This window comes from Passer domesticus, chromosome 15 (genome assembly GCF_036417665.1).
Source record: "Passer domesticus isolate bPasDom1 chromosome 15, bPasDom1.hap1, whole genome shotgun sequence".
Classification (NCBI taxonomy): domain Eukaryota; kingdom Metazoa; phylum Chordata; class Aves; order Passeriformes; family Passeridae; genus Passer; species Passer domesticus.
Genome location: NC_087488.1, coordinates 4,910,298 through 4,922,999, shown reverse-complemented (window position 1 = coordinate 4,922,999; position 12,702 = coordinate 4,910,298). Strand labels below are relative to the sequence as shown.

At 37.3% G+C, this 12,702-nt stretch overlaps 1 protein-coding gene across 50 annotated transcripts in view; it reads right to left on the bottom strand.

Moving 5' to 3' along the window:
- RBFOX1 (RNA binding fox-1 homolog 1) overlaps positions 1 to 12,702 on the bottom strand; it is a 1,139,646-nt gene that overhangs the window by 71,119 nt on the left and 1,055,825 nt on the right. For all 50 annotated transcript variants that reach the window (XM_064390362.1, XM_064390361.1, XM_064390359.1 and 47 more), the window contains one exon: positions 7,771 to 7,824. In XM_064390362.1, coding sequence (XP_064246432.1) covers positions 7,771 to 7,824 — 54 coding nt within the window. The remainder of the gene's footprint in view (positions 1 to 7,770; positions 7,825 to 12,702) is intronic.

Here is a 12,702-nt window from a genome sequence, read left to right as displayed (position 1 = left end):
AGGATCTTTCCCAAACCAAGTCTTTATTCCTCATCTTTCTAGGCCCTCTATAGCATCCATAGCAGGTAAGCAGGTAAATGATGGCTATTCTTGGTTCACTTGTAACTTCGAGAAAAAACATGAAAAAAATTCCCAACTATAAACTTCTGAAGTAAACTCTGAGCTGGAATTATACTCTTCCTGAAAGGAGATACTTGAGAATATAAAAAATGCACTCATGTTCTGCTGGTAACTAAAATGGGTTGCATTCATACATCTGTCTGTTGAATAAAGATTGCAATAGGAAAAGAATCACAGAATAGATGAAACTGGAGCCTTTCTGCCCAAACACAAACACTACAGTTTCAACATGGCCCTGAAGGGATTACAAGTGGATGTGTTTATGCTTTATCCTCTCATATTGTGTCAAGACACTATTTTCTGTGTAAATTACCTATTTCAGTAAATCTATAAAACAGAGATGCAAATCTAATGCAATTAGATGCAGAGATGCAAATTACTAATCCCTCAGTTCTCCTTGCTCACACCAGCGAATGCTGGTTCTGACTTATAAATAAAATTCTATTCTAAATGACAAACCGAGAATATAAAAGATCAAAAATTGAATCATCATGCATAATCCTGGCTTTAGCTAGTCTATTTCTCTCCTAGCCCAGACAGGTTCCAGAATTTCAGGAGCATGAAAAACCATTACAAAAATGGTAATGCAATGTTTCCAAAGTTTCCAAAGCACTCACTTTTACTAGAAGCAATTCTATGCTTGCAGATTTCCAAAAAAATATCTGAGAGCACCAAACCAACAGAGCTTGTAAAGGATGGCCCTCTCTCAGCTACCTCCACAACGAATAAATGAATGAAAACTCTATTTTGAAAGTTACTCTCAATAAGCATTATGAAATGCAATTACAGTGCATATTGGGGATCTTGTCGTCCAATGTCCAAAATGGGAAAAAAAATGCATAAGAAGGAAGAGAAAACATTAGCAATATGTTTGGAATACAATTAACCATCATCTTAAACTGCTTTAGCATTAATTTACAGATGTAATAAAGGTTTAACACAGAGCAGAGTTGTTTTCCATTCCACTTAACTGTATTAACTTTACATTTCATATATTACTTTATTACTTTACATTTCAGAGTAGTTTGTCTGCCTGACTGTCCATCCTAACACATGGATCTTCCTAACTTGGTTATTCTAATAATCAGAGGAATTTATTCCTCCACATAACTGCTACAACTTATCTAGCATTGCAAATATCCCACCCAGTTCCGAACAAACAAACGTTTTAGTGATGACCTTGCAGTTTGTCTTCAATTTTCCTCTGAGAGATCCTTAAGCCAGTGCTTTTTACATCTATCCATGGCTGGTGCTTGGCGTACAGCCTCTGTTTTATTCTAAAAATGCATTTTGCAGCCTTAGTTCAGGCCCAGGCCGTGCACGCCCAGGCTCACCCCTGTTGATCAGGTAATTGTTGAGACAGGAGCAGTAGCTCTAAAACAGCTAGATTTATATCCAGCCTCAAAACCTACACCATACACGGTCTGGAGAGGCTGTCGCCTCAGTTGTTTAACTCCTTTTAGGTCTCTCACTAGCCAGGAAGACATAGAACACATTTTCACTAAGCACCAGAATGATGGAAGAGAATCCCAAGGATAATTCTTCTGTAAAGATTTTCTTTGTGAGTAAGGAACAGTGCTGAACTTCTTTTAACCCTTTAAAATTTGGTCAGTTATATCCACAATAAGAACACCTGAACTAACACAAGAACTTAGAAAGAACACAATGACAAAGAAAGGACAATACAGCTCCTGCTTGCTCAGAATGTTTTCTTTGGAGTTATGTAATATCTAAAAATCAAGGAAACCTACTATGTGAACTCAGGAGAAACATGGAAACATGGCCACCAGGATCAAGACCTACATTTCAGCAAGATCTTGCCATCAAGCAGAGATCCAACTACCCACCCCCAAACACATTCTTTCCCCTGTTCTGAAAGCACTCCACCTTTCAGCAAATACAGATTTTACTGATTCTGTTTGTGAACAAATCCACCATAACCCAGTATCAAGTGGTTCCTCATACTAGACTGGGGTCAAAATTCACAAACTTTACAGTGAAGAAGCAAAAACTCCCTTCTTAAGAGTGTCCTACATTCTGGCATGAAGCCATACCTACGATTGAAGATTTACAATTAAATAATCAAATCTACGGAATTTCATCTAGAGATCACATAGAAGAGAATCAAATGATAAGTATAAACTGTGTGATATAAATCCAAGAGAAACACCTTCAAAAGGGTAACACTGACGGTACCTGTGGTCATCTCTTTAAAATGTGCAGACTTCAAATACAATGGTGAGTATAGGTAGATTAATCCTGTTCCAGATTTAAATATTTAACCAATTGACTAAATTAGTGTTTATAAAAATAAGTCATTGGCATTAGCTTTGAATAAGACTTGTTTAGTTTCCATAAGGGTATACATTTTAATGAAGAACTCATTATAATGTAGCATAAGGCGTAATTAATTCTGCATTATTATTATTTTTATTTATTTATTTTAGTAAATAGCTAGTGCAGATGCTGAATTCCATTTTTCTACTGGCTTTATTCATCCTTCTTAAAACAGGATTTCCTCTATAATGGCTTGTAAAAGCTCCACAGAGTTTTAGAAATGCATTTGCTGTCATCAGTGTTGTTGATCTACCTAGGAACTCCTCATTTGTATGATGGTACTTTTAACATTATGATTTTTCAAACAACACTTGCAGCTGTGTGTTATACTTTGTAAGGGAACATCTAAATATCACAGGTGGAATATTAAACAATAATTATTTGACTGTAGTTAGAAAACTATTTAAGCTGCTTATCTAACACTACTGCAAATACATTTATTTAGAAAAATCTGCTTAGTCAATAGCGAAGTTTGAACACAAGTGTATGTAATCAAATGGTAAAATGAGTAAATCTATGGAGTGATAGAGAGCTCTTAGAAAAAATCTGCTTTAGAGATGTGATAGAGTGAACTTTTACCCCAGGATCAGAATGCTGTGCAAGCATATAATTCAGCTTCCCAAACTCCAAACATTGAGAAGTGTTTCTAGGGTATTTGCTGAGCTTATGCAAGACTCATTTAAATTCAAAGAGAAACACTAGAAAGATGAAATGAATCCCAGGTGCTCTTACACTCCAGAAATAGATGCTTTAAGACATGAACAAAGAGAATCAGTATTAGCAAGTGTACAGGAATCCTCTCTTCCCCTGGATTCATCTTACTTAAGGGCATGGCTTTATATATATTGCTATGCTAGTTCTGTACTTCTAATTATATATCACATTCTATTCCAAACCTTTGAACAAATTTTTGAAAGAAAGTTTGTTACAAAATCTTATTGTTGGTGATACTGCTGACTTCCAAATGCCAAAAAGACCTGGCCAGATAAACTTCTTTGTCTTCTGAGGGCTTATACAAGAGTCAAAAATGCACAGACTCTTCCCCTCTCTTTCATTTTGAGTGATGGGGAAACTTTTGCCAGCGTTTGTGGAATAACTACTCAAGGAACTGGGTGCTTACAATAGTCTTCACTGGGTTAAGGCTATTTATGAAGTGATACATCTACTCAGCTATGCAGGAGGACTTGAAAGTACCTCCTGAAACTCCTAGAACTTAACAAAACTTAGGAAGAATAATAGTGCCTTAAGTAAAATAAGGATGGGATCTTCTGCTGATCACTCAGCTGTGCTCTAGTTGTTCTTCACCTCTAATCTTCAGTCCTTTCTTTCTCCACCGTCAACTTAAATCCTGAAGTTTCTGAAATATTGATTGTTGTTATGAACAGAAAAAAATATCTTCCCATGTGAGTTACTGTGAATTTCCCTGTTCTCTGAAAGAGTATTCACTAGATTTCCAGGTAATTTCTGTAACATCTTTTCCCCCACATTGCTTTTGGGAACTGCCAAAAAGGAGCCTCTCCAACAGGTATAACAAAGCTGTTTTCTGGCAGGAATAAAAAGTCTTTTAGAGTGGCCTTACTGTGTCTCAAGCTACCTGCTGTACAGGACTGATCTGCTGTAGTAACACAGGTGCAACAATATTCTATATTTCAATAAGGAGAGTGCAAGAGATTGCTCAAAAATTCATTGTTCCAAAACCCAAAAGAGAAAAACAAAAAGATCTGCAATAACTGAAAGGAACAACATGGAGCTTGGCTGTCAGAATGCCTGAGGCAGAAAGAAAGGTTTGGTATTACAGATAAAATATACACTATATAAAAATAAGCAGGTGAAAATGATATTATAACAAACTGCAGAAACAAAGAAAGTACCAGAGCATACCTAGTAAAGAAACCCAGCTGCAAATCTGTATTTTCCTAGCCATAAATGAGTGTGTGGGGAAAAGAACAGACAATAGCTTAAATACAGGAAAACTATGGAATGTATTTAAAACTGGATGGAAAAACAAATAGATAAAAAAAATATCCCAGTTTCCATGAAGACTGTGAGAAAAATCACAGTGTGCTTCTTACAAATTTCCGTATTAGGACCTGCCTAAGAATTTCATAAATATTATACTGGAAAATATAAGAAATGGATAACACAACTTAATTAAGCATTCCTTTCTCATAAGAGGAAAACCCCCTTAAAGGGGGAAACCCTTAAGGAAAATCTTTTATTTATGAGCGGGAGACTGTGTGGACATAAGTCATCTTTTAAAAAATTTCCTGTCCCTGATTACATATGGGAAAATGCAATTCTGTGAAAAGCTGGATGATACATGAAAAAAAAAAAATCCTTTAGTTTTCTCTAAAATATAATTTTCCCAGCAGAAGGGTGGGAAGGGCAGGAGCTGGTGGCCATCAGGGAGCCTTGCTAGGCCCTGGAAGTGCAGCAGGAGTCTCTTGAGGGCCCTTCCCAAACATGTCCCTGGAAATCCACACCAAGGCCACCACGGCTAAGGAGCCACATTGCCAGAGCACTGTAATTGACTGCAGCACCAAAAACAGGCAAACAAACAGCCTTAGAACGGAAATCCAGGAAGAGAAATCCATAGTGTTTTGTAAATACACAGTATTTTGCAGTCCCCAAGTAATACTTTCCTAACCCAGTGTCAGTTGTGCACCTTGGAGTCTCCATTTTTAGCTGCCAGGCATTTTCTCAATAAAGGTTTTCCTTCACAGAAGTGTACACTCCAAAAAAACCCCGAGCTATAACAATCATGTCACTGGTCCTACTGTTTACCATTATCTTCAAGGTTTTAGGGTTGATTTACATTGCGTTCCTCCCTATTTGACTTTAATTGTCTGCTTCAAGTTGTCAGGACATAACTATATCTTAGATTTGCATTGCATTAGGGGATCTTCTCCTTTCTCTATTGATCTTGTCTTACGGAGTAATTTAACTCAATTCTAATTTTCCTGTGCATGCGGGGTGCTCTCCATCCAAGGAAGTGAGTTATGTGTATTCAAGTGGTGCATCTTATGAATCTTGTTAAGCTTTAGCGCCTTCCAGCCCGCACTGATGGAATATTTAATCACAGAAATGAGTTGGCAGATTTGATGTACAATACGGGGAAGCCTCGCGGCCGCGGCGCCGCCAGCAATTGAGAAACGGGGGAATTTGCCATTCATCAGTGCCATCCTGACAGCTTTGTATAACCTTCTGTTTTTCACTTATTTATGAAGATTAAAGGTACTTTAAATCAACAGTTTCTCTGTAGATGTATCATCTTTATTTCAGAAGTGGCCAAATTTTTCATCATTTATTAGGAGCTAAAGGAACTTCTTGCACTGACTGTGAAAAAGCTGGTGCAGTTTTATCATGACAGTGCTGGGGACAATAAGTAAACTAAACAAGTAGAACTCTGACTGTCTTAAAAAACACATCTCTAATTTCATAATCTTCAAAATTTCAATTGCTTCTTCTCTAAGGAAGTTGGTGGAGGGAACCCAAAATTAAAGATAAGTCACAGCGTTCTATTCTGAAATGCAAGAATTGCAGTGTTGTTTTACTGTTTGATTTCCTAACAACTTTAGGGGATCTGCACAATTTAACTAAATTGTTTAAAAGAAATTTCTGATGTTTAAATATGAGAGGTGTGATATTTTAGTCAATATAAATAAAAGGCATTTGACATGCATTGAAAAACCCAACAAAACCCAAACACAAACCTGCCTGTATGTATAAGGAGAAATAAAATCTGAAATAAATGAAGTATCTTGATGGAACTTTCTGCAAAGGTGTGGTGGAGTTTGTGTCATAATTCATAAAATTAAATTAATACTCTTCTAATGGTAATTAAAGATTCTCATTAAGAAGGGCAAACACCTCCCTAGTGTTGGCAATAAAAATGCACTTGGGACTTTAGGAGGTTATACAAAAAAATCAATAACCTGCCATTTTATAATTAAAAGACAAAATAAATGTTAGGGAAAAGTCCAGTAAATTAGGAAAATTACCTTCAGGAGAGATTGAAAATATTGATTTTAATTTACAAACTATGTGAACTCTTCATGCCCTACTTCATGAGACAATTATAAGTCAGATTGTTAATTCTGCATACGTATTAGAAAATTGATTACTGTACTATGGGAATATTATTATATTTGTCATTAACACAAAGTCATTTATATAAAATGACTAATAACTCTGACTTTCTAATTTATGCAGGTTCAGGGTTGGTTCACTAACTACTCAAACGAGATCAATGTTAAATTCCTGTTTTCAACACAGACATACATCAGCAAGGAAATAAATTCTGCCTGCACCAAATACTGCGATTCCATGAATGCCAAGTTAGTTTTTTTTATTATACTGTGCCACTTTTACCCTAATTGAAAGATTTTTATCTATCTCAGTAAAAGCTGGTTTTAACCACAAATATGTGAGTGTACAGTGTCCTTTTCAGCAATTTTCATCTCTTGAAGTCCCTCAAATTAATAAAAATTTTTCAGCTTTGTCAACTGGAGGCTCCAATATCTCCATGAGTGAAGATTCCCCAGCTTCTGCAGACATGACAACCTCTTCCCATGCTGAACTACCATCCCTGAAAAATGCTTTCCAGATGGCTGTTTGTGGGAAGCATTCAAATTCCTCTGGAATCAACTGGATTTTGGACTACAAGTAAGTTTATTTTTAATTCTGTTCCTAAAGCATATGTAGAAACTACTGCTAGCCATGACTGACTTCCAGCAGAAAAAAACTCAATCTCTAACTCCTCCAAGTTGCAACCAGAATGAGAATCTGGTCTCAGTCAGGTGAAAATACAGATTTAAAATACAAAAACATCAAACTGAAAAACTAACTATAAAATATAAAGAAAAATGCTCAGGAAAAAATTATGATTGCATATACTCTATACCTATGTATGTCGACATACATGTATGTATTATATATATATATTTATATTTAATATATATATTTATAGATAAGATTTTTTGGCTGTTGTTCCTTAAATAATCCCTGGAAGAAAGTGACTGCACTAAAATATGAAATAAAATAAAATCTCATGTAAGACTAGGATATTGCAGTACATTTCATGTTATACTAGCTATTTTCCAATAAAAAGGCACTCTTATATCTTCTATATAAAGTTTATTATGCCCAGGTAAGGTAAAATCTTGAATCACAAATATATAAATGAATTGTAAATAATGTGACTCACACAAAGAAAGCAAACCTCACACCAAACACAGATTCTGTACTTTTGCATGTTTTCAAGAACACTAAAATGAAATATGGCCAGTGGGACAATCAAAGAGCAATCCTTACCTGCATAGAACTCTGGACTATAAACTGCACCAACAACTGGATTTAATTTCCAGCCTGCAGCAAACAAAAACATAACAGTTAATAGGGCAATTAGTGATAATAATAACAGCAATTATTGTTATTACTATAACTACTATTGTATAGAAAATACAGACAAAATTACTTCAAGAAAGGTCATTGTAATTCAAGTTTCATAGTTATCTTTGATTACTGAGCTCTAATATCAGAGTCTGAGGTATGGAAATAAGTCATGAAACAAGGCACTCAGCAGACATGTGAATGGAGTAAATGGCCAGGTGAATTATCTTGGCTGAAATGCACAAGGATTTGCTCCGTCAAACTCTGGAATGAAGCCAGCACTACTTCAGGTATCCCCATAGCCTCTAGTGCAGGGCAGATGATTCTCAGCCATTGTTTTGGCTCCCTGGTTACAAGCCAGAGAAGCCAGGAGAGTTCATTCTCTGGACACAAACATTTCAGATAAGCCTTTGCCAGAGAGGGTTATGGGGCAACCAAACAATTGGGGCATTTTGATTCTACCCTGGCAAAAGGAAAGCACGGGCGCAGCATGGCAGTGTCTGCTGTGACAGGAAGGAGATGCTCTGTGGGGTCCAGTGGAATGCCAGCTCTCAAGGGGTACAAGTCAGCCACTGCCCTGCTCTTCAATAATCACTGTCCTCCCAGCACTGCCACAGAACCGGAGCACAGAACTCACAGATCCGCTCCACCTGTTCTGGCCAAACTCCAAATTACTGCTTGCACTTTACACCCCATGCAGCACGCCCAGGCTGGCTGCAGACCCAGGGGTGTGCAAAGCATGGGGGATGATAAAGATAACCAGGCTGGAGGGACTGGAAGGGCAAGAAAAGAGCAAAAGAAAGTGCTGCAAGCTCGTTAGTGTTCCTAGCTGTGGTGCAGTGCCAATTACTGCGGTTTGCTGAGCCACAGGTAGATCCACTCCCAGCTAACTGCAAACTCCACAGAACATCCCCCAGCCACACTCTTCTTCCTTCAGTGAACAATTATTTTGAACTACTGGAACTGAAAAATTAGGGGTTTTCCTAAAGCACACTCAAATCAGAGGAGTGGGAAGCGCTTCTTGTAAATGGGAATAAAGGAAAAACCCTGAGCAAAAGCATGTTGTAAACTCCAGAGCTATGGTACTTAAAATAGAACTTATAACTGCTTCTGGAACCAAAATACAATCCAGACACTGACAACAAGGCTTTTCAAAATCACAAAAGCCGTGATTAGAAGAATTTAAATGCACCCTAGGTTTATTTCTGCCTTGGCTATATCATATAATGCAAAAGAACAGTGAAAAATCATAAAACATCAAGGAATTATAAGACTGAAACAAAGTTCAATGCAAAAATCTCAATAATAAACAAACTATTCCCACCCTTTCAAGCTACCTCTGTCTCATTAACAGTAATTATATCCCAGTAATTAACTGTTCAGTAAGAGAGGGGAGGGGTGGTTTTGAAAGGCATCTCATGAGTAAGTTCAGAGTAAGCAGTTTTGCATGACATCTTTTCTGCAGAAGTGACTGCAGTTGTTCTTTGTACCCAAAGACAGTTAGGGAAACTGGAAAATGCCCAGCCAAGGAGGGCTAAAAGGTTTTTCCTCCAGAAAATACCACAGGAGTTTTACCTGATCAATCAATTTTACTTTCCAAAGGATTATATTTAGGAACATCAGAATATAACATATCTCTTAGCCAAATTTTGTGTGATAGAAAATCATTCAAATTTTGAGACTTTGGGTAAAGATCTAACTTTATATATAAATATTAGGGAATACCCAGTATTTCAAATTCAATATTTCCTCAGAAGACCACTGATCAACACCACCCAAAATGAAAGATTGGACAGAACTTTAGATCTGTCAGCTTTCGCTGTCAAAGCAGCTGACAGACATCTCTCAGCTTCTAAGTTACACTAACAGTGCCACAATTTGTCTGAGAGAAAGAAAAAAAATCATCTTGGAAGACACAGATTGTTCTTCACAGCTGAAAGGCAGTCTCATATTTCAGCTCCTTACCACTCTCCCAGTGACGGCTGTCTCATCTAACTTTTTGAAGCCTATGGAGGAAATACTTCATTCATAGTGAAAATAACAGTAATTAAACTTAACTTTATCTTGTCAGCCAACAATGTGCTGGCCCATAGCTGTGTGGGTTAATCAAGTGTGATGGGAGTTGATGTATCCGAGCGAGCAGCTGCCAAGTAACCCTTCTGCAGCAGCTGGAGGAGGCAAATTCTCGGCTGTGGGTGTAATTTTGTGCATTTTTCTTACTGTCACAATATTAATCTCCTTCTTGAGTTGAAACTGGAAAAGCTTGAAACTTAAAAATCAGCCAAGCAAAGAAAAAACCCTCTGCCTGACCCAGCTTCCCAGTCATCCAGAGAGCCACATGTCCAGTGTGCTGAAGGGAAGGAGATGGTCCTGGGGTAACAAGCTGAGATAGAAATGGGGTGCAGCAACACAGAGAGGATTATTTTTGCTTCATAGACTGGAGAGGCCACCACAGCCAGAGAAAGGCTTGGGTAGGAAAGAACCCTGTGACTCCATTTCCTTCCCTGCTGTTTGCTACCCAGGGAAGGGGACAGGGAGTGGGAGAGGATTTAAGTGAGCTAATAGGCACTAGATGTGATTTTTAATCTAAATTTAGAGCAACAGAAAGTTCAAATCCCAAGTACCACCAGTATAAACTTTAAAATATATTTATCCTTTTACAGAACTCTGCTTCTTGTTCCCTCTTTATTGCTGCAGTTCTCTGAATGTACCTGCCCATAATTCTCTGTGCCCTACAACACTTGGATGAGCATCCTGAATGGCAATATGGGCACCAGAAGAAAGTACAGCTGTGGACAGGATAGGCTGGAACATCTAAAAATGTCTCAAATATTTTTGCTAACGTGTAGCACTCCTGACATTGAATTTCTTTGCAAAGAGAAAGCAGTGTATCTCCAAAATATGAGGTGAGCCATCAAAATCATCCTGACTGATAACAAACCACAAAAAAATCTCTCCCAGCAGCTGCTCATTTGGGGAGTCAAAAGTCACTGGAAAGCATACTTATTTCAAAGACCATTTAGGACACAAAAGCACACCACTTATTTGAACAAAGCTGTATATATTTTTTTAAAAACCAAGTTTTTGCGCCTTGAAATCTACTGACTTCTGCAATCCTATTAACAACATGAGCCCTGTCATCAAACAACCAGCTGTATTCAGGAATGAAACACACAACAGAGTGTATCTTGTTTTTAAATTAAAATAAATATCAGCTCCTGACGTTTTGATAGAATACAACATGTGCCCCAACTACCTTTTGAACACCTGCCAACAACATGCCAGTCACAACACACACTTGGAAAGATAAAGAGAGGCATTAAAAAGGAAGTAGTTCTGAAGCAAACAAAAAGGCATGTGCAAACAAAATGTTTCTGGCTACCTGCATCAGAGGAGTCTTGCAAATCCTAACATGCTGGTGGAAAAAACTGGCCTTATAGTTTATTTAAAAGATGAGGCCTTTACTTTAGACAACAATAATCTTTAATAAATAATCAGCCCTAGCAGTGGTTAATTCCTGACAAAATGATAAAGAACTAGACTCGTACCATGCCAGGATGACTGATAGCATAAGCACTGATGAAGTTAAATGAAGCCCCTTACATGCCTGCACTTCATTCCTTGTTGCTTGGGATGATTATGCAAGAGGGACGTGATTGTCCTTGTGTGTTTACTTTAGGGGACTTCAAACATTTAAAAAAAAAAAAAGGTAAAAAATATGAAAACAATCAAAAGCTATGAACTGCAAACAGAGGTTTATTTGGTGGATACCTGGCAAAAGGTGTGCACATTGGTAGCCTGGTTTCACAATAAATAAATGCTACTTATTTATGCACTGAACAGGCTATTTCATACTTTTGGTGAGATCTAGATCGGATGGAAGAGGATGGAAAATGACAAAAAAACACTTCAACTGTGAAACACTTAACAGCAGACTTTGCTCATCCTGGTCTTCGATATTAAAAAATGAGAATGTGTGACCTAAGTAATCCTGCTGTGCATGACATAGATTCAAACCTCCTCTAAAACCACATGGCTAAAAACCTCCCATCTCTTATTGCCCACATTCCCCTCCTTCAGCTCTGGCTGTGCTAATATGTAACGTGTTATTTGCTCATGAACAGTTTCATAGCCTTAGGATAATATGAATACAAAATATGCATCATCATTTACAGAAAAACTACTTTTATCATTGCAATATAGCAGGCAGAATTCACGGGCTCATATGCACACGGTTAATTTAGCTCTGTATTACAACAAAATCTTTTTATGTGATCCAGTTCCTGGTGCCTCTCTCTAGATTCACTGGGATGGTTTAAAACCAGTATAAACCAAGGAGATTTTCCCATCTGCCAAACTTCACATCTACATACAAGAAAACAGCTTCTAAGAAAGCATGAGGAATTCCAGCCCCTTCTTCTCCAGATCATTTTAACTAGATCAATTATCATGTCACATTAAAATCATCCCTGTGTTTTATTTTTACTGTGTTACAAGAAAATTATGAGCTTTATTAAAAAATAAAGCCACTGTGTGCCCTGGATTTTAGTAAAACCTCCCTAATGAGATCTCAAATACAGAAAATATGATCCATTACATTTCAAAATGGAAAAGAGTCTAATCTACTTCAGGAAACCTTTATGTGCACATTTCATCTGCTTTCTACTGGACAGGAAAAATTGAATTAAATTGAAAAGCAAATACCAACAACTACACAGTCTAGCAAAACCAAAAGCATAATTGCAATAAACTTCAGTTCATGTGCTGTTGTTTGACATGGCTGAGTTAGGAACTTGTTTGAATTTGAATTTTCTGAACCAGTAATGGCACACTCAAGCACGTGATCTAACAGTT